We start from the raw sequence: 22,139 nt of genomic DNA on the forward strand, positions 1-22,139 counted from the left end.
CCACGTATAAAGCAGGTACAGTTGACACGCACACTCACCTGGGGCCAGCATGAGGAGCGTAGTGTTATGTGTTGATTGGGCTTGCTCGTGATGAGGCGACCATAACGCATTGATCTGAAGGGGAGAGTATTTCTGAAACAACATCTGTCGTGTACCTGCTGCGTCCTCCACTGCTGTTACTGAAGCACATTGTAAAAAAAACAAGTCAAACTGACTTTACCGTTAAAGACGCAGAACGTCCCAGTCTTCACAAAACTTGCCTGTAGCCATCTTTTATGAAGTACAACTGGTACCCAACTGTACCGGTGTTACGGTTAGAAATATTTGTGTGATCTAGACAGTACTGACGAGTTATCCGTTAGGGTTTCAGAGAAACAATGCACAAACGGTGACTGTCCTGGCACCAAAACACTCTTTCAAATGAGAAAATGATCCGCGAGCTGCAACACTACCCTCGCCTTTCTTTGTGTCATAGAATCCACCTCTGAAGAAACCTTCTTCTTTTCCTTTGAAAAAAAATCTGTAACCCTCTGCTGTGACTGTGCAGGTGCGGCTCTCTAGTCCTGACTGCGGACGTGGCTGCTCTGCCCTTGAGCCGGGCTCTTGATGCCCCCTTGTCTCAGTCCACCCTAGCTGCATATTCTGCTGTGATGGGTACCAGCTTTGCCGAGGCAGCCCTGCAGTGGCACGGGGGTTGCATTGGTGGGGGGAAAGTCCTGTAATCTCGGTGCTCGTAACGCTGCGCTCACTGAAATAAACTCTAGACTGTGTGTCACTGGACCAGTGCTTCACAGCCCAGTCTTTGCTGGTCTTCTTTCCAGCTGAGCTGGTAATCTTTTTTTAGTTTCTTATAGGGCTGCATGCTTGTTTAGACTCTTGTTTACTTTAAAGTTTATTTTTCCAGTAGTTTCAACATGCAGATGACTATGTAGTCCTCAATTTGATTATTACAGGTTTGGGGTCTTATTTCTCTTTATGCAGCGTGAGATGATCAGTTGATGATGATTAGACACGGGTAGGAGTGACTCCTTCTCCAGAGATCCTGTTGGCTGCTCTTCAGCTGACGCCTGAATGAGGGGAGTTCTAAGACTCGGACATTTGTATGAAATGATGCCTGTACTTCAAATAGAACAATAGCATGTAATAGCCGGTAATTAGGAACTTGGCTAGAAAAAAAAATGGAAGAAATGGGGGTACCCCATGGGTCCCACAGAGGTCCCCCAGGACCAGGATTGAGGCCCTCCCAACATTTTAGGTTGTCCACTTCTGCACTGGAGTCCAGTATGGACTTCATCCCATCACCGCACATTTCCTCCGCTCTGTCTGACTGCCATGCCAGTCCGTGGTGTTTCTGCTCTCTTGACTCGACATTGTTGCCAAGGAACAAGAGAGGTCAGTCCTGGACTTGAGAGTAAAAAGAAAAGAAACATAATCTTTAGGCTGTGGAGCCTCTCTCAGGTATGTGAAGGTGCGTTTTACTCCACCGAGTTGGATTTAACATCTGCTTGTTCCTTTGCAGCTCCCTGCTCGAACCTCTGTTGTTATTTTACTGTTTGGGTGTCACTGCTGCTTCAGGTGGCTTGTCTTTGTTTTTACAGTATGCTGGAATTAACATTGGCCCTGTCCACAAGAAGGACGTCATGAAAGCATCGACTATGTTGGAGCATGATCCTCAGTGAGTACTCAGTTCTGGGCTGGAAATGTTTTTGGACTTCTACTGTTACAGCGAGCATTAAATGGCTGAGCCTTTGTAGGGCGTTGACACACTTGGTGTACCGCTTTGCCAAAGACGGCAGAACCTGCCAAAATTAAAGTTCCCCGAATGGTAAGAAAGAGAAATGCTGTAGTGTTTCCTCTGTGGAAGAGGGGGCAGCGTGTTGTGTCGTGGAGCACTACAGAATACCTCCCCTGCAGGCTCAGGTCTGGCTCTGTGTTGCAGGTACGCTGTGATCCTGGCCTTCGACGTGAAGGTGGAACGAGACTCCCAGGAGCTTGCGGACAGCTTAGGGGTTCGCATCTTCAGCGCCGAAATCATCTACCACTTATTCGATGCCTTCACGAAATACAGGGAGGACTACAAGAAACAGAAACAAGACGAGTTCAAGTAAGTTCCAGTGAAAGAGCAGTGCCCTGGCAGTCCTGCCCCTGTGCTGGTATTCCAGTAGTTGGAAACCTGTGCTCTCTTGAGTCACAAAAGACCCAGAGTGGCAGACTGCCGCTCCTCTGCTTATTGGGGAACAAGAAGTTAAGAAATTACTCTTGGGGTATCCATCCAGTGAAAGCGCTCACCCAGCGAGCGGGTTGAGCTCGCTGATCACAGGTTCGAGTCTCGGGTCATGTCACTGGCCGACTGCGACTGGGATTCCCCAAGTGGCTGTGCCACAAAGGTCAAAGAGGGCTCAGTCTGCCAGCACTCTCTCTAGGGTCTTGGGAACGCAGCTCCCCTGATGCAGGACTGCTGCCCCTCACTGCTGTATATCAAGCTCTGGACACATCGCATTTTCCCAAGGACAACTGGATTGTGATCACCTGGTGCTCTGAAGGAAATCCATGTGAACTGGAGCAGGAAGAAGTTATAAAACGATCTGATCATGTGGATTAAAAAACATAATCTTTTTATAAGATAGGTGAAAAGTGAGAGGAGGTTGTTTGGCCCATCTTGCTCATCATCTTTACAGTTGCTTGCTGATTAAGGATTCCCAGGGAAACACAAATTATATTAATTCACAACATGACTCGACATGTCATTTCATGCACCCACAACCCTTTGTGTAAAGAAGGGCCTGTTATACTGGTGGAAATGTAAGGAAGGCTGTCTAGTTCTGGTCTTAATTACTTTTTTTATGAACTTGCGAAACTCGATGGTATTACCCCATATCAGGAAAGTACTGTATGTAGCAAATGAAATTAGCTCTTTAAAAACTGAATGCTAACTGTGCTTGTCTCCCTGTGTTTTAATTCCAGGCACATTGCAGTTTTTCCCTGCAAGCTCCGGATCCTGCCTCAGTTCATCTTTAATTCTAGGGATCCCATAGTTATGGGGGTGACCGTAGAAGCTGGGGTGGTACGGCAGGGGACTCCGGTCTGTGTGCCAAGCAAATCGGTGAGTCTGTCACAGCAGTTTGTAACAGAGCGGAGAGAAGAGCCTTGTCTAGCTGGGTCACTGACTGAGCTGCGCTGTGTAGTTAGAATCCAGTCCCTTTTCAGTGCGAAGCATCCGATTTAAGTCCTTTTACTGACATTTACACAGGGAGTTTCTGATGCATCATTCTTTGGTCACAAGCCCTGTCTGGCTCAAATTGAAAATGAGGTTGCTGCAGTCATTCCTTGGAGAGTGTATTAAGAATTTAATAATTTTATACAATGCAAAGTTTCGTGCTCTTAAGCAAATTATTCAAGAGGATTACAGTCAAATCCTCTAGTAGACAACAAGACTGAATGCAGAAACTATTTGTTTCATTTTAAGGCAGTGGAATTTGTTCACTATAGCAGTGGGGGAAAAAGTGAATTGTGTGATCTTTCTTCCTTTATATTGTATGTAGTTTACAGTGATGAAACGCTGTGTATTGCATTGTAATCAGCTCTTTCTGATCTGCATGCAGAGTCTGAAAGAGGGCACTCAGGGACGGCACAGGTGATTGAACATTCACTGGAAGAAGTGGGGACCTGTCTTACCTCTGAATTGCCTTCTCTTGCAGTTTGTAGACATTGGGATTGTCACCAGTATTGAAATCAACCACAAGCCTGTGGACGTTGCCAAGAAAGGGCAGGAGATCTGTGTGAAAATAGAGCCCATCCCTGGAGAGTCGCCCAAGATGTACGGACGCCACTTTGAAGCGACGGACTTCATTGTCAGCAAGGTACAGTCACAGATACCTCAGCGCCCTCCAGGTTTTGCCCAGTAGGAGAGAAGGTTATAGGCGTGAGGAGGTGGGAGCAGTGTCATACAGCTCCCACATTTACTGCCGTTCTCCTTTTAGAAAACACGAAGGCAGTAGTTTACCGCTCTGCAGGTTAATCTTGTAAATCTTTCAAATGTTGCGTCTTCTCGTAAAGGAAGTAGCTGGAGCTGCCTTTTGATTTTTTGAGCGGTTTCACAAAGGGTGATGTTCGGAGTGTAGGAGGCAGGGCCGGCCCTGGGCAAACTCGGAGACTGCAGCTTAGGGCCCCCTCCACGTACAGTATATTTTTAAACGGCACATTCGAATGCGAGCCAAACATTCCCTGTAGTGGCTCTTTGTTGCTGCCGTTGATTATCCTAATGGAAGCCCAGTCATAAAATGGCCAATCATAATTGAGTACGTAATATGTTTCTGAAGCTCCAAATGAAGAATGGGATAAGCAATCTCAAAACAGAGGTACGCCTAATCAAGCCACTGATTTTTCATTTGGTTTCGAGTCTGTCAGATCCATGTAACTGCTGAATGGTAGGCAGACCACAAGCTAGACACGTAGACTACCTGAAGTGTTTTACCAAATTAACAGATTCACGTTTTCCCCAATTGTAAACATGCTGTGTAGGTTGCCTGGTAAAAATCAGAGCTGCCCTGCCAGACAGAAGCACGAAAGCTAATGTACAGTACAGAACACTGTTTAGCAATTACACATAATCAGCATTAAAATACATTTATTTCCCCTTCTGGTTTCTCCTGTGTTTCATTAAATGGGAATATTTTAAACCCAACCTGTAGCCCTTTGGGTTGCAGGTTGCAGGAGCTCAGTGGAGCTTTCCAAAGCGTTTCATTACCATGGCACTAGACTGTCTCAGTGGAGACCGGCCATCATGAGCATCAATGACGCATTGATGATTTTGCCTCCCGAAAATCTAGGCAAATTGATTTCTAGAACATTTTTTATAAAACTTTCCCATCTGCTCAGCTTTACTGATCTTACGTCCCTTGCTGTTGAGTGCAGTTATTTCATATTTAATTGCATATTTATTCCTGTAATTCCTTAAAGGTTTCAGTGCAGTAATTTGTAAGTTATGATTTGCTATATTTTGAAGTAACAGAGATTCTGTTCATCATTTACCATTAATGTTCCCATTTATTACTTTTAATGTTAAAATACGTTATCCTTGTAAGATGTGTGCTTCTTGTTTGTAACTTATTTATCATGTGTTCTTCAAAGCAGTTTATTAAGTTTTCTAATTTTGTAATTAATTTAATTGTTCTAAGTAGTAAAATAAGGTTGTGTTGGGAGCTGATAATAGTAGTGTATGTGCAAATCAGGATCTGGAGGAGCCCCTTTCCAAGATCTTGACTAGCGCCCCTGTGCCCAGCCCTGAACAGAGGCGCAAATAAATGGTATGATTTTTTCCTGCCCCTCCCACCAGATAACGCGGCAGTCCATCGATGCCTTGAAGGACTGGTTTAGGGACGAGATGCAGAAATCCGACTGGCAGCTCATTATGGAGCTGAAGAAGACCTTTGAGATCATCTGAAGAGGGCAGAGACACAGAGAGAGAGAGAGACCGACTGGGGCTCCAGCACAGTGCTGGGTGCACCGCGCAGCTGGGAGCATGACACTTAGGGAAAAAGAACTGTTTTCTGTGAGAAACCAAACTATTCCCACTGTTTTGACAGTGACAGTTTTACAGCATACACACAATTCCAGCGTGCCTGTTGTTGTCGTTTTGATTTTTCCTTCTCACCTGGCTGCTGTTTTTAAGACGCCCCTTGCAGTTCCCCTGGATTTCTCTACGGAGCGGGGGAGGAACAGAGGGACAGACGGGGATTTGAAACTCGTCAGAGTTCTTGACGTTTGAGATGAACTTCCAGTGTTTCAGATTGCTAGGTTTTGAAATGCCGTTCTCTTTAGTTCTGAATAATTGTTTTTTTTTAAATCCCCATCTGCTCTTCCCTCCTCCTTCCCTGTCCCGTCACGTCCTGGCCAGTGCCTAGAGAATTTTTATAGAGGATTAACTAGAAGGAAAAGGCATTCCCAACGCCATTTTTGAAATGTCCAAATTATGTATTTATAAAAGATGCACAACTCTGCAGCCTTTTATGTGCTTGTACAGCTGTTGGTAAACGGAGAACGAAATCCAGATTGTAATCAATTAAAGAGAAATAAAGAGCAAGTTGTACTCTTGTGGCTTATCCCGCTGTACCTGAGAGCCAGTTGTCTTAGTTCTCTTAGTTTACAAGGTACTTAAGAAACCTGTTTAAAAGCTGCTGAAGTGCTCTTATATGACGGCGCCAGCTGTGCAAAATACTCTGTACTCCTTTCTTATAAAATTCATCCCAGAGCACAATTTCAGTAGCAGCAAGTCCTGAGGAACGGTGGATTGATGACGGCATTGGTCATTCCTTCCACACTCGTCATACTTACATCATGGAATCCTCAAGCTGGTACCATAATCATTTCCTATTAAAATGTCCTAAAGACGCTCGCAAGGGTATCACTGTAACCGTAGAAGTGACATTACAGCCTCAGTCAAATCAATATCCTGTTTTCCTCTGCAATGCAGTAATGCACCAAATCTGTAAAGAGGGTTAAGACTGAGAATTGTCCCGTCTCATTACTTTTCTTGCTTTGTTTTCAGCACTTAATTTCAGATATGTTTAAAGTAAGGTAAAGCCAAAGATTATTTACACTTTACATTTAAGATGGGTGATGATGAGTCAGTCCCACTACCCAATAGGTGAGGTAGAGGAGTGGGAGAAATTAGCTGTTATAATCAAAGGAGAACTTTGCAGTGGCCCTAATTACTCCAAGTCAAGTTAATCCAGGAAAGTGGGGTTAATATCCCTACTCTTACACACACTATTGTGGGATATTCCATGACCATGTAGTTATAATCTAAATTCAACTTGTCAGCTGAAGGATGGCACTTTCAAAAGAGCAGTGGTTTATTCTGGTCCAGACCAAAGTGCGCCACCTACTGGTCCACCAGCGCCACTGATAGCAGTTACCTGGTTTTCCTTGAAGGTTACACATCCCAGGCCTGTGTCCAAGCCAGCCTTGATTCACCTCTGAGAGCTAACAAGAGTAGAGCATGAAGTGGCAATGGCACAGTTAAACAGCTTGAGAGAGTTCAGGGAAGTACAGTATGAACTGAAAAGTACAGGCCTGGGGGTTAGCACATAGTATGACCCTTAGCCCTGCAGTCTCCTATTCTATAATGTGGTCACTTCATTGACTCTGGTCCTCCACTCACTATGGATTCTGAAGTTGGTTGCTTTGTTTTTATGACCTGTCAGATTCCCTCATACTTATCAGTCTTTGTTTGCCAACATCAAGTGTTGATGGGTGTTTTTCCCCAAACATGATTGCGCTGCGGTTCACTCACTGCTCCATGGAGGGAAGAATGAGGAAGTGGAGGCAGACGTCTTCTCTCACTGGCCTTTCAGCCAGTCAGGTTTTAACGCATCACAGGCAGCGTCACCATAGGGATTACCTGTGTAATTGACTGCAATAGAGTCAGCCATTTCCTGATCTAGAAATAGGTCATTTTAACGTTGACCCACAAAAGCTGCTGGATGGGGTTGCTCCAGGACCAGGGTTTGAGGTGGCAGTGTTGGAGCACGCATTGTGCGAGAGCTGTGTGGGAAAGTTAAGGAGCCAACATCTAGGTCTTCTTGAAACTGCCCAATTCAAAAGCTCAGTTACCGGCGACTACATTCCAGCTCCTCCTCACAGCGTCTCTGCTGTGGATTAGAATTCTCCGTATATCGCTTCTGTCTTCAGTAAGACTGCAGTCTCGTTACTTGAATAATGAGTCTAGCATACAGACCAGCGGATATGGCTGTATGCCAAGCTCATTATTTAAAAAGACACATCCTCCTAAAACGTGACAAATTGCTACAGTTAGTCATTTTTCCCTCCCAATTATACAGCACAAGGTCTTTGCATTCATTAGCATTTTACAGTCTCGGTACAGACAGGGCGCTGAACATTTTTCAGCATGGCAGTTTTGCTTCGGTATAACCATTCTTTGAGAATAACTTTTAAGCAGCTCTTCCTTCGATTTCAGTGAATGATAAACCGAGACAGCTTGGCAATTTAGAGTGCTGTTGCAAAAATAACAGTGCTGATGAAAAACATACATACAGTTCTTTATTAAACAGCTGTAAACACTGCACTGTAAAAATCCATAAAACTTTATAAACAACCATTTTGTAAATAGGATCTATGCTACAAGAGAAGGATTGATTCATTATTTACATGCAATACTGACAAATTTGGCACTTTTGCAAAAGAAAAAATGTACAAAACACCTTTATTTTCAATATAAAACATTTTTCAAAGAGAATTACTACCATGCTATTTGCAAATACTTCACAAGCATTTATGGCACAGCAAAGAGAATGAGCTCCAGGCTCTCAATTCCCTTTTCTTTACAAGTATGGTACAGAATTTCCTATGGGATCTTTAGTGTGCTGCCATAGATCTGCTGAACAACGACCTGAACGTTGTCCAGGATGAAATCAAACGCCATATTCCACACGGAGTCCACGGACTGCTGCATTAGCCTGGAAAGGAAACAGAGGTTCTGCTTGAAGCTGTCCTTCGAATGAACAGTAAATAGGGGGCAACTCCAGTCCTGGAGAGTCAGAAGGTTTCTGGCTCGCTCCATCTGAGCCTGCAATTGCCAAACTGGACTCGTTATCTGCTTAACTGGACAAGCTGACGTCCCTCCTTGTTTTTAACAAGCTGGACATTTAAACAGACTGCAGCTGGACAGTGACACTTGAGGACTGGAGTTGGGCTCCTATGGAATAAAGAATTGTTAAAATGTTATGAAATTTATTTTGCTGCAAGGTATTACAAGGGTGTAAAAAAGAAAATACATTGCCATTCACTTAATACCTCCCAATGAAATAAGTTGTTCATTCTGAAATACTGACCAGAAGGACTTCACATTAGTTGATTTATGTGATACTTAATAATCTGATACTGGCGATATATATATCATTGTATATTCAGGCTTAATTACTGCAAAAGGTTTAATGACCAATTTAGGACAGTATTTCCAGGGTCACATTCAGGAATTACTATATAATACTTTAGGATTTGAACATCAGCAGGGTGTGATTTGGATGGATAAGCCCTTATGCTTTAAAAATTTCCATCTGACTGCAACTGGAAGTCTCTCCCAACACTAAACACACAACATTTTAAAACTAAGCCAATACATTTACTTAAAAAGGTGAAAAGTACTTCAATATTTCAAAGTGAGAGACCCAGATTCTAAAAGGGTAAAACACAGGAAATCTCCCATTTACACTGTTCTGATACAACAGTGGTGATAAATAACAAGTAACAGGTTTATTCCATGCTGAAAAAAAGAAGAGAGAAAACGTTTTGGCCGTGGAGCCTTCTTCAGGTGTGCATTTATTAGTGGTAATAAATGAGGTACTGGGGTTTTAGATTGCATATAATTGGAAATAACATTTTAAAAATCTCATCATTACTCCCTGCAATTTTCCCTTGAATGCTCAGCTGTCCTGTGCTGTTCGGACATGTGTTCATACGGTTAAAGTTTCCTACAGTTCTGTGGAGATTTCAAAATAAAACTTCTTTTTATGAAGGTTTCAAAATAAATTTGACGGGTCAATGCGAGTTGCAACATGTCCAAACTTAAACATATGCTTGACTGCACCTGTATGGGTGAAAAGACACCTACAACCAATCAACTGTCTCCCGGCCTAGAAGCACCATCAAGCGCAAACGCCACCACCAGAGCCTCGCTCTTCCACTGCGTCTCAGCCTGCCTGGACAGACTCACCCGCCACCTGCAACATCAGCGACTCGCTTCCACAGTGCCAGAGAGGTCATGCCCGCCTCTCAGCCCCACAGTCTGGAGAGTTTACTCCATTTCAGGGTCTGTATTTTCTTTGGCGTGATCGGCAACAGTTTTACAATATACTGAATTGATGTTGGGGTGATGGAAAATGCTCTGGGTGGACCCTCGGCCCCACTATAGAACGTAGTATTTGGGAATATTAAATCTGAATAATGTCTTTTTTAATAATAAACCTTTGATTTAAATCCATACAAGTGTTACTAATAAGGCGAACCTACTGACACAATTCCTTTACTGTCCAATTCCTTTAATTGTCTGTATCAGTTCTAGGTTTAATATGAGGCCTAAAACTTTAAATTCACAATGCTTCTAAGTCCTTTACAGGACAACTTAAACCAGTAATCAGAAATCAGCAGACCACACCTCTGGAAAATAAACATATGTTACCTTTTCATGTACTTAATGACGAGGTCTAGTTTCTCCAAATCTTTGTCCTCTATGAGGTCAGTGCAATACTTCACAACCTGTAGTATGTCTTCCTCCATTGGATCTGAAACAGGAAGTGACACAAGCAGTCAGCGACATCACTTCCTTTCATGCTGTACAGGAAGAGCTGGACACATCAAACATACCTGTTACATGCAGAACCTCTAGTTACCTACAGGACTGTAGGACCTGTAGGACTTGCGGAGGAGGAAAATGAGACTGTGTTCCTGTCTGATTTTTCTATTGTTATTTCTGGAGTAAATTTAGTGTTTCTAAAATCAAAAACTGTGAAAGTCAAATGACACTAAGGGCTGAAACAAATAGCACGTTTTAAAGGTGTGAATTTCCACTGAAACCTGTAACAATGGATGAAGACATTTTGTTTTAAAACAATGCAAAGGTCCTAGCCAAATTTTCCATTGGTCCTTACCAATCACGACCTCCTAATAATCCCCATCTATGAACTGGCTTCACTACTTTGCTCTCCTCCCCACTGATAGCTGGTGTGTGGTGAGCGTTCTGGCGCACTATGGCTGCCGTCGCATCATCCAGGTGGGGCTGCACATTGGTGGTGGTGGAGGGGATCCCCATTACCTGTAAAGCGCTTTGAGTGGAGTGTCCAGAAAACCGCTATATAAGTGTAAGCAATTATTATTATTATAGGTAACTGAAATTAAGAATAACTATGAAATTTAGTTCAGTATTGTACATTCACCAACATCTTTATATCATATTCAGCTTGAAATAAAGATCTTCAAGAACATTGTATTTCCAGCTCTGTGCAAAAAATCTTTCCACTCAAAGATTCATTTTGTTTCCCACTGCCACTTTGTAGAATAGAGTTGCATGATCAGCCAGTGGCTGTGAGGGTTTCCTTCAGGTGCTCTGGTTTCCTTGCTGGCTGGGTGATCCAGGCTCTCCCAGCGCTCCCTGCGCCACACAGGGTGTTCCGGTGTTCCCAGAACAGGCACTATAAGGGGCTTCCTGGGAACGGAAGGCTGGAGCTGTTGTCTATCCACCTGCCTTTTTAAGAGATCTCCAGCTGCTGCAGGTTTACTGCTCGATCATTAACTACAGTAGCTCAAACACTGGAGCCTCTTGGCCTCAATGGCCACCTTGGCTGAAGCAGCCTTAGAGGGCAAAGGGGTCTTTCTGAGTAGCTAACTGAAAGAAAGCCATTCCTGCCAGCACCCCTCTGAACAATTTTGACTTTATTCTTTAAACCTTCCTGTTCTATCACCTTAATACACAAAAGTGCCAATATAGACATTTTATAAGGCAGACACTGCACAACTGTAAGCTTAAGGTATGTATTAATATATTAGACAATAAGGCTCAATGACTACAGTACTACAACCAGCAGCCATATCACCCTGCAACTCACAGCTGGCAGCCCACTGAAGCTCAGCAGAGATGTCAGCCTGGCCAGTACCTGGATGGGAGACCTCCTGGGAAAAACTGAGGATACTGCTCACCCTGCGGTCTGTGTGGGTCCTAATGCACCTGGAAACAGGTGCTGTCCTTCGGATGAGACATAAAACTGAGGTCCTAACTCTCTGTGGTCATTAAAAATCCCACGGTGTTTCTCGAAAAGAGTAGGGGTGTAACCCCAGTGTCCTAGCTGAATTTCCCATTTGCCTTTACCAATCATGGCCTCCTAATAATCCCCATCTATGAACTGGCTTCATCACTCTGCTCTCCTCCCCACCGATAGCTGGTGTGATGGTGAGCGTTCTGGCGCACTATGGCTGCTGTTGCATCATCCAGGTGTGGCTGCACACTGGTGGTGGTGGAGGGGAGTCCCCATTACCTGTAAACACTTTGGAGTGCAGTGTCCAAAAAAGTGCTATATAAGTGTAAAGACGTATTATCACCGATTTCTCCACCAGCCTCACAGCATCTCTGTTTTCATTATCTGTGCAGCGAGGCGCTATACCTGAGATGGTTGTGACCCACTGTCTCAGCAGGACCTTGATGTCCGGCAGCTCAATGGCCCCTGCCAGGCTGGGCTGCGGCCGAGCCACCGGCTTGGACAGCTGTTCCTGGGGGTCCGGCTTCAGGGAGGATGTGGACGGGCCCGACTCCAGCTAGCAGGGGCGAAACAAATAACTTTAACACCTGGTGGGAGCCTGCTAAAAACAGCACTGCCTTCTGTGAGCCAAACCTACTGAAGGCAACCAGTCAGGAGATTTAGAAATATGAGCACCATCTTGAGAATATCTGACATCTCTGACTAAAACTCCAGGTTTTGACCAGGCTAAACAGAAATGCCCGGAGTTCAGGATCATTAAAATGTGACCCATTTAACAACAAAGTGATCGTGATAATTAGTGGACATTGCTGCCAATAAGAGGCAGAAACTTCATCAACCCAGGTCTTCAGAGGGTGAAGCCCTGCAGATTTTATATGACTGTCTTTAAACAGACGTGATCAGAGCTCCAGTACAAATAAACCTGGAACACAAGGACAAGTGCAGTAAATAAACGAACGCACTTCCCAACTTGTTGGGTGGGAAGGAGGAACTCTACAGCCCCCAGAAGTGGAGCCCTGCAGTGAACAACCCAGAAGCCTTTGAGCTGAGGAGGAGCAGGCTGCAGGGGTTCGAGCAGTACCTTCAGCCTGTCCTTGGCAGGGCTCTCGTGCTTCAGCAGGTCAGGCAGCAGTTTCTGGGGGCTGCCTTTGGCTGGGCTGTGGAGCAGCCTGCTCTTCAGGGGGCTCTGGCCCTTCTTGGCCAGGCTGGCTGGGTTCTTCTTGTTCCGCCTCTTGGTCTTCACCGCCGGCTGCTTCAGGTGCAGGAGGGAGTTCTTGGCCACTGGGGGGGGGGGGAAGTAGTAAAAAGACGTGCATCAAGACCTGACACACACGTAGATGATAATTCTACGTTTCACTCTCTGCAAGCTGGTCCTTATCTAGAGATCCTGAGAGAAGGTATTGGAGCAGGCACAGAAACCACTGCTGGTCCTAGAAAATATAACCTGGACAATTTGTGTTATTCATTGGTTTACTCCCATTTGAATGAGGTGGTACGCCGATGTGATGGACCTCTGACCTGGCTGAACCCAGAGAGAAATCAAATACTTATCATGCAGTGCACTGAAGTGAATCTTTTCTGGATTTCCAGGTTGGAAGTATCAAAGGAGGCATATCTTTATGGCAAGTGTGGCGGGAGTATGGAACATGCTACCCAGCTGTGTTGTTGAAGCGGAGATACCCTGGTCTCTTTCAAGAAACAGCTGGATAAGATCAAATAGGTACTATAAACCATACAAACTACATGGGCTGAAAGGCCTCGTCTCGTTTGTGTTTCATCTCGTGTTCTGACACAGGTGCCAATTTCAGAAGTACTGCTGTGTCCAGATGCAGGGCACCTTGGCATTTCACCAGAAAAACCTCCAAAGCAATAATAATGACAACACAGAAAACACAACTCTCTGCTTGTACATCACTAGTTTCAGTTTTCCAGTTCACAAACTGACGTCATGTCTCATGGCAACCCTAACCGGGGGCCCACAGGTGACACATCCCTCCCGACAGCTCAACAAGTGTCAAAGACTCCAGCTGAAGAGCGCACAAGGGCAACCTGAACAGCTCTTCAGCACATCAATAGAATAAAAGACACTGAATTTAACACTGAACAAGCTTCACGTGTTATTTAAATTTGGAATCGCAGTGTACCTTACTGAAGAGGTAGCTCTGATGGGAGATAAACACTTTTTTGAAAGGAAAAAATAAATGATTAAAAAGGCTGATGTGTAAATTCTGTACAGATCATAAAAACACCTGCACACATGCTTCACACGTTGTTTAAATTTCTTTTGTCATTAAGCATGTTTGTACAACGAAAGAGATTATTTGCAATTATTTAACTGTCTTTTACTGCTCTTTACATGGTGCTTCTCTCCCCGAAGGATCCCAGATCACTTAACCTACTTAACCTAAGAACAAGTTCTTGCACCACTGACTGCAACAGCTGTATTAAGCACCACTGGGTATCACTCCCCAGCAGACCAGCTTGAAAGGTGAGACTGCTGCCGGAGCTGTATTAAGAGGGAAGGTCAGGTACTATAACTAATACCACCTGGTCTTCTGTCCATAATCTTGCATGTGAAAAAAGCAAGTGTGCTGGAAAAGTGCCTGATGCACATTTCGCCTTCAAGACCTTCAAGTCTCTTTGAGTAAAGAGCCTGCTGGAAATGATTCGGCCTCGTGTAGATTTCTGGAACGTGGCCCTGAAGTCAGCAGCGTCCTGGGTGTATCAAGAGGAAAGAGAGACGTGTCGGTGTCTTACCCACTGTGACAGCCTGGGTGGTGGTCTGTCTCTGGCCATACGCCATCTGCAGCTCCTCCTGCAGGTCGGGGGGCAGTGCAGCAAACACCTCAGGGTCCACCTGTCTCGCGCACACACGCAAGCACGGTCAGACCCAGCCAGGGTGCCAGCGGCCGAGTTTACCCACACAGTGCTCAAAGACCTAATGTTATCATCACACAGGGCAGTCAGGTACAGTACGTGTTCCTGAAGTCTGCAGTAACGGCCTACAGGGCTTCTCTTAATGAGCAAACTGATTACTTTTCTTGTAGCAGTGCAACTACATGACCTCTACAGAGGTTCTACTGAGGCATTTCCACTTTATCATTATCATAAGAGGAACAGCACCTACAACAGTGGAGTTATCTCCATTTTTGAAGTTTGTTTTTAGACTGCATCACAACCGATTTACAGATAAAATCTCTTGGTGCGGCTCCCAGGACTGACCAGCAGGAGATTCTGCTGTGCCATAGTGAGCAGGATGGACACAACTAGTGCTAGTGCAGCTCTCTTTTCACAAACACTGCAGGCCAGGAGTCTGGGAGACCGGGAGACCTGGAGACCGGGAATGGTGCTACTGGTATTCACTGATTCATTCATTACTACACATCAGGTGAGTCACCTCAGTATCCTTACACAATGGAAATGCAAACCCAATTTTAAAAAATACAGTGCAGTCTGTAAGTATGTGGACAGTGACACAATTTTGGCATTGACACTTCTTTGGTCCTCATGTTGGGAGACAACAGCAACAGACTCCAGATGCAAATGCCACATCTAGAATCAACTCTAGACCTTTTGTTAGCTCTCTTATGCATGAACTAATGATACCATGACACACAGCTGGCCAAGAAAACAACTGAGCAGCCAATTGTCCAATTACTTTTGGTCCTCTAAAATGGGAGGACTATGTATAAAAAGGGCTGTGATTCCTAAATGGTTCACCCAATCTAGACGTAAATACTGTCGAATTATCGAAATTCTGCACTTTAACCTCAAAGTCACCATTTCATTTCAAATCCAATGTGCTGGTGTACAGAGCCGAAACAACACAAATTGTGTCACTGTCCAAATACTTACGGACTGCACTGTGTGTCATGTGTCCAAGTCCAGGATCAGCCAAGTTCTGCAGGACTAATGCTCCCGGACTGCTCTGAAGCTCCACAGCACAAGGGAGGCCAAGCCCTGCCACGACCAGATCAGGGTGTGAAGGCAGGGAGGAGCGGGTTACCTGTGAGAAATCGGGCAGCGCCACGATGATGCCCCCCGCACCTCCCTGCGCCAGCTGCTCCGGGATCTGCAGGACCAGGGTGCCCAGGTGCTGGGGCTCTGCGACGGTGCCGCCGGGCGTTTCCTCGGCGCGGCTCCGGTACGTCTGCTCCACCTGCTCCCGCATGTCCGCCGGCAGCGCCTCCAGCACCGAGCGGTCGATCTGCGGGCATACAGGGCCAGGGCCCGTCAGGATCGGAGGACAAGCAGGCGATGGCATCACGCTTTCCTGGACCGGTTCCGTTCAAAAATAAACCCCAGCCCAATATAAGAGGCTAGACAGACAGGCTTTAAATTGAGGTTGTAAATTCAAGATGAGGAACTCTGATCCAGCGCAGTATCTTATACATTCCTTACCGCTGAAAATGTCACACCAGCACTAGAAGGACACTGCTCTGGATGTCAGACATGGGGGCACCTGTCTGAAAACCATACAGGGGCTTGGAGGATAGAGCCCACCTTCCTCACTCATCGACACGATGCCACTGTGGCCCTTGCTTGCACAAGGAAACCCCCTATCTGACCACTATGCCCTGGCCACGACGCAAGTGCTTTTTAATTTGTTTACATGGTTAGCTCCCTACGGAGCAGAGGCCAACAACCTTCCTCCATCGCACCCTGTTCTGGCCATCTTCTCTAGTTCACTCAGTCCGATTTTGATGTTCTTTACCTCTGACTCTTTTCCCTCTCCCTTCTTGGTTCCAGGTAAGGGCCTGTGTGATGCCTTGTGTTTGCAGCGGGGGGTGGCCGATTCCTGTCCACCATCTTCTCCGAATCTCCTCTTCAACGGGGGCCTGTCTGGTACGTTCCCATAAGTCGGTGTTGCTGACCTGATCTGTCCATCTGATATTAAGAATTCTTCGCCAGCATTTCTGAATGTTTTATTGTTGCTCTTAAGTGTTCTCCATGTTTCTAAACCATATAACAGCACTGATTACACATCTGAGTTGAAGAACTGGACTTTGGTGAGATGTCTTTGGATCCCCAAGTGTTCTTAAGTGAGACAAAAGCTGCTGGTGCCTTTTGAATCTTGGACCTCACATCTTCTGTGCCACACTACTCAGGTAGCAGAAGGATTTAACATTTCTGTTCCCACAGTCACTTGGATAATTTTCCTTTGCCCATTAGGATTTTTCCTTACGTACAACCTAGTCCTGGAATATGGGGTTTCCATGGAATGTCCTTTACTGACGAGATGAAGGAACTGAACCTTTTCCTGAACAGAGAAGTCTATGCAGGGGCCTGATACAAATTCTTCAAATCCTCAAAGACGCTGACAAAGTCAGCCCAGTAGACGTCTTCAGAATGAACAGTGAAGCCCAAACCAGGGCACAAGGAAGTGCAAATGGATGTAAAACTAGGCAGGCACTTCTTTACACAGGGTTGTGGAAATCTGGAGCAAGCTACCCAGTCGTGCTGTTGAAGCTATTACCCTAGCTTCTTTCAGGAAATGGATACTACCAACTAACAAACCTGGCTAGACGGCCTCCTCTCGTCTGGAACCTTTCTCATGTTCTTATATCTGGTCATCACCCATCAAGTAAGCGGGCATGCCCACAGCATCTAGCACTCAAGGATACTGGGGGGCAGAGGTACCTGTGATGGCGATGGGATCTCAATGCTGAGGTTCAGTCGCGTCCGGGCCAGGGGAGTAGCGTGAAGACTCCCGTTGTATCTGGGGATGGGCTCCCACTTGCTGGTCCCTGGCTCGGGCTCTGGGGTCGGGGACGGAGGAGGCAGTGCTCGGACTGGGGGTGTCCTTTCGTCCAGGGCTGCGCTGTCAGGTAACACATCTGGAAAGAGCAGGAAGAGAGCCACATGGCAAATACTGGACACCTCTGCATGCGGCATCACTATCTCACAGGGAAGAGACACCTCTGTAGAGCATTCCGTACTGATTTCCCACAGCCCCCAGCACCATTTCTAATACACTGTCTCCTTCCAAAGACACGGCCACCAGCTCCAGGAGAAGATCCTGCTTTTCAAAAGCTGTATAAGGACTTATTATGGAGGACACTGTATCTGCTCCTACAGACCTGCCTGTAGTCAGGACCAACTGCTACACCTGTATGTGATGATGCAATTTCACAGCTGTGAGCGGAGATGTGAAAAACACACAGTTGGCGGTTTCACATTGGAAGGGTACAACAAAAATCATGCGATTCTAAATTTAAAAGACAAAGGAAAGTTTGCGTCCATCTGTGAGACTGACGAGGATACAAAGCGCAGGTCCGAGACAAGGTGCCAACATGCGTTTATCGAGAGCTCCGGCACTGCAGAGCTCTCATCCGCCTGACAGGAGGCCTGTGGTGTGAGGCACTGACCTGGATGTGCCCCGGCCCCCTGGCAGCCCGGCCGGACACCCCTGTGCGCCAGGAGCATGTCTTTGATGGAGCGGCTGCGTGGAGTTGCCTGGCACGAGGAATCTGAGGGCACCGCGGCAGTCGGGACCAGCTGCTGCACCTGCATTCCCACCTGGCCGGCGAGAGGACGAACAGAGCTTTCACATGCAGTCAACAGGCTCGCACGCGCGTTTCTAGTCCTGTAAATAGGCTTTAAGCACAAGTGGGAACTTAAAATGATGATGCACGTGGAGGAAAAAATGAGGTTTTGCCAAAATGGTGCATTACACGCTTGTCTAACATTTTCTCAGACGGGCGAACTACTGCCACTAATTCAAGGTCTTTTTTTCCCCAAACCCAAACACCCAACGCACCACACTTAGAAAATTGTTATTAAGCACTGCTCGGTCAGTAAAATAAGCAGATGAAATCTGAAAGAACCATCGCCGGCCATACAGGAAAGTTTTCACTACTACCTAAACGGTTGTTTCAGTGAAAGGATAGTACATGTGAGACGTGTCAAGACATTTAAATTAGAGTAGTCCACTAGATCAAAAACAAATTATTTCAGTTGTCAAAGACTGTCCGCCTCAGTATTTCAGAGTTGTCAGGTTGCCTTTATAAATCTGTTAGGCTAGGACGAGACTAGCCTTTCCGAGAACACTGATCCATCATATACAGTATGGTGACATAATCCTGATTCAGATTGCACCTGTCTTGGATGGCTACTTCCATGACTGAAGGCAAGAGCAACGGTTTAATGTGTCAAAACCTACAAGCTTCACTGTAATAAAAATAATATAGAAGTTGGAAAAGTGTGACACGACATGCCACTCGCATGGCTGGGTGCCAGTTGGCCCCCTGTCAAGCAGAGAAGAGCGACACCAAGAGGCCCGGCCTCCACTCACCCCTCTCATGTCGGACACGTTCAGCTTCATGGAGTGGAACAGCTTGAGGACTTCGGAGCCCAGAATCCTAGCGCTGTCCGTTGCCTGGTCCAGGTTTACTGTCCTGCGGGGACAAACAGCAAAGCCTAGTGAGACTGTCTGCCTGCACAGGGTCCCAAATGAATCCACAGTATCCACAGTGACATAAGCACAGTATATACTGACAACGTGACAGTGGTGCTTCAGTGGAAGTATTCCTGCCTGCTACACAGGAGAGCTGGGTTCAATTCCCAGCCAATTCATTGTTATGCACGATACCGCCCTCAGCACGCCCGATCTAAGGGTCAGGCCTGGTCAATACATGGATGTGAGACCGCCTGGAAATACCAGGTGCTGTGTGCTGAGGGCACAAGCAGAAGTGCATTGAAAACCAAGAACAAGAGGCACCTCCTTCCAAAAGGATTGTGGGAGTCTGGAACAAGCTACACAACCTGTGCTTCCCTTCCACCCTAACACACTTTCTATCCCCAGGACCATTAACGACAACTTTTCCAACCTACAGAATTATCCCTCCACTGGGGCCCTCTTTTCTGACTGCCCCATCATCTCATATCGCCGACAACCTAATCTGCGTAACTTTCTTGTTCACAGCTCCTTCGACCGCCCTCAGCAACCATCCATACCAGGCACTTTCTCTTGCAACAGAGCTCGCTGTATCACCTGCAAGTACATATCTAACACCACACTCACTCAAGGCCCCTCAGGACAATTCCTGATCATCCAGGCGACCTCATTTACTGTATCTCTTGCAGGAAATGCCCAGCTATCTACACTGGGGAAACCAGAAGGAGACTAAGGGAAAGATTCAGAGAACATGTTAGACTGTTCTCTTCTCTTTTCAGCATGGAATTAAATATTACTTGTTCCTTTATAATCCTAAACATATGCAGTACTCATCCAAAAAATACGGTTACACGGTAACCAAGATGGTCTAAAGTATAAAAGCTGGTTGTAAATATATGGGTGCAGAGCATTTACAGGGACATGCACTTGTGTGTGGATATACCAGAAATACCAGAAATTGTATTTTTGGTAAGAACTCAAACTCACTTCAAACCCCCACCTAACTACACTGTGACTTCTTGCAACTCTTCAATGTTATTGAATCCTGGCTTCAAGAAACTGCTGGATGAGGTCCTTGGATCAGTTAACTACTATCTACCAGCCTGCACGGGACGAATGGCTCCTCTCATTTGAATCTGCTCTTATGAGTACTAATTCTCCACCAGCAGGTGCCCCTGTGTCAGTACTCATTCTCCACCAGCAGGAGGAGCTGTCCCACCTGCAGGTGCCCCTGTGTCAGTACTCATTCTCCACCAGCAGGAGGAGCTGTCCCACCTGCAGGTGCCCCTGTGTCAGTACTCATTCTCCACCAGCAGGAGGAGCTGTCCCACCTGCAGGAGCCCCTATGTCAGTACTCATTCTCCACCAGCAGGAGGAGCTGTCCCACCTGCAGGAGCCCCTATGTCACTACTCATTCTCCACCAGCAGGAGGAGCTGTCCCACCTGCAGGAGCCCCTATGTCACTACTCATTCTCCACCAGCAGGAGGAGCTGTCCCACCAGCAAGAGCCCCTGTGTCAGTACTCATTCTCCACCAGCAGGAGACCCTGTGTCAGTACTCATTCTCCACCAGCAGGAGGAGGTGTTCCACGCCGGGAGGACTCACCTGGCCAGGTTGTCACAGATGCCATGGCCCCCGAACTTGGCGGGTTCGAGCGGCGCTCCGGGCTTGCGCACCATGACCTTGAGCGTGAGGCGGCGGCCCCGCGCCCCCACGGCCTGCAGCCGCCGCTGGAGCTCCCCGGCCAGGTTCAGCAGGAAGGACTCGGCCTCCTCCAGCTGGGCGACAACAGAGCGGCGCGTCAGTCCAAAGGACCGCCCTCAGGCCAGCGGCGCTCACAATACAAACAACCCCCCTGCCGCAGTACAATGAGCAGCGCCAATGCAAGAAAAACTCCGCTGGGACAAAGGAATGGCGGCCTTGTGCAGGGCCTGACGCAGACAGTCAAGAAGAAGGCAGATATTTATACCACAGGACTGTGGGAAACTCAGGCAGTGACATTAAATTTAGGGGGGGCTACGTTCAGTCTGACATCTTGCTTGGCCAGTGATCTTGGACAGCAGATCTACCAAACACATTTTTTAATACACAGGTTTGCTCCCCCCACCCACCACCACCCCAAGTGAAATTTGGAGGCTTTCCGTTTGGTACCAGGGATTTCAACAAGCAGGCCTTCCAACAGCCTTATGACATTAATGGGCTGACCCAACAGAATCGCCTAAACAGACCGAATGATCGGGATTTGGAGGTGAATCAGCTACTAACAATCAAAGGAGACAACTGGCCTTCTGTATTTTTGAACCCTCTTACTTTCTTAAGACTGGAATCAAACCTCAGAACAACTGGTGTCATACATATGTGCTGGTAGTGAACACATTTTCATGCCTAAAAAACGCTGCTTTTAACAAGCAAGACTTGCAGGACCAGCCCTGAAGACTTCAGGTTTAACGCATGACGTGAGGGGGTGGATTAGTCTGTCAATAACACCCTTAACCAAGCCAGTTCACCTTTCTAAACCGATTTTGATTTTTCTCGTATAGTTTACACAAATCAACGGGCCCAGGATGTGGAGTGAGCTCAATTTTCCACATTATTTAATTACTAGGATAATTACGTCTGCTCCCTGCTCCGTGTCCAAGTTACACACGTGAGGCCTTTCCCCGGATCTGTCAGAGAGCGGCAGACAGACGCTCTGGGAGGAGGGCTGACCTGTGTGAAGCGGATCCCGTAGTTCATCTCTGCCGACACCGACTTCCTCTCCCTCTCGCTCCTCACCGGCCGGTCGTCCAGGCCCCGGGAGAAGCGGAAGAGCGTCTGGCCCGTCTTGGGCCCGAACTCCTTCTGCAGCTTCGCCATGGAGACCTGCTGCAGGTCCCCGCACGTCCTCACGCCCAGGGTGGCCAGCTTGTAGCCCATGGACCTGCCCACGCCTGCGGACAGAACACAGGTGCTGCTCAGCGGACAGACCGCCAGGC

The 22,139-nt window shown here is 46.6% G+C and overlaps 2 protein-coding genes across 3 annotated transcripts in view; one reads left to right on the forward strand and one right to left on the reverse strand.

Annotated features, from left to right (window-relative positions):
- Window positions 1–6,111, forward strand: part of eif5b (eukaryotic translation initiation factor 5B) — a 36,965-nt gene extending 30,854 nt beyond the window's left edge. The window contains exons 20-24 of the mRNA XM_088913352.1: window positions 1,599–1,675; window positions 1,940–2,104; window positions 2,965–3,103; window positions 3,699–3,860; window positions 5,336–6,111. Coding sequence (XP_088769478.1) covers window positions 1,599–1,675; window positions 1,940–2,104; window positions 2,965–3,103; window positions 3,699–3,860; window positions 5,336–5,443 — 651 coding nt within the window. The 3' untranslated portion in view covers window positions 5,444–6,111. The remainder of the gene's footprint in view (window positions 1–1,598; window positions 1,676–1,939; window positions 2,105–2,964; window positions 3,104–3,698; window positions 3,861–5,335) is intronic.
- Window positions 6,112–8,039: 1,928 nt separating this feature from the next.
- Window positions 8,040–22,139, reverse strand: part of rev1 (REV1 DNA directed polymerase) — a 51,927-nt gene continuing 37,827 nt past the window's right edge. The window contains exons 13-23 of one of the 2 annotated variants that reach the window (XM_088914328.1): window positions 21,874–22,094; window positions 20,770–20,942; window positions 19,063–19,165; window positions 18,137–18,287; window positions 17,409–17,605; window positions 15,775–15,975; window positions 14,526–14,625; window positions 12,850–13,049; window positions 12,174–12,324; window positions 10,199–10,301; window positions 8,040–8,477 (exon numbers count right to left, since the gene is read on the reverse strand). In XM_088914328.1, coding sequence (XP_088770454.1) covers window positions 8,366–8,477; window positions 10,199–10,301; window positions 12,174–12,324; window positions 12,850–13,049; window positions 14,526–14,625; window positions 15,775–15,975; window positions 17,409–17,605; window positions 18,137–18,287; window positions 19,063–19,165; window positions 20,770–20,942; window positions 21,874–22,094 — 1,712 coding nt within the window. In that variant the 3' untranslated portion in view covers window positions 8,040–8,365. The other variant, XM_088914329.1, reaches the window with a different exon arrangement.

This window comes from Atractosteus spatula, chromosome 4 (genome assembly GCF_055471065.1).
Source record: "Atractosteus spatula isolate fAtrSpa1 chromosome 4, fAtrSpa1.hap1, whole genome shotgun sequence".
Classification (NCBI taxonomy): Eukaryota; Metazoa; Chordata; class Actinopteri; order Semionotiformes; family Lepisosteidae; genus Atractosteus; species Atractosteus spatula.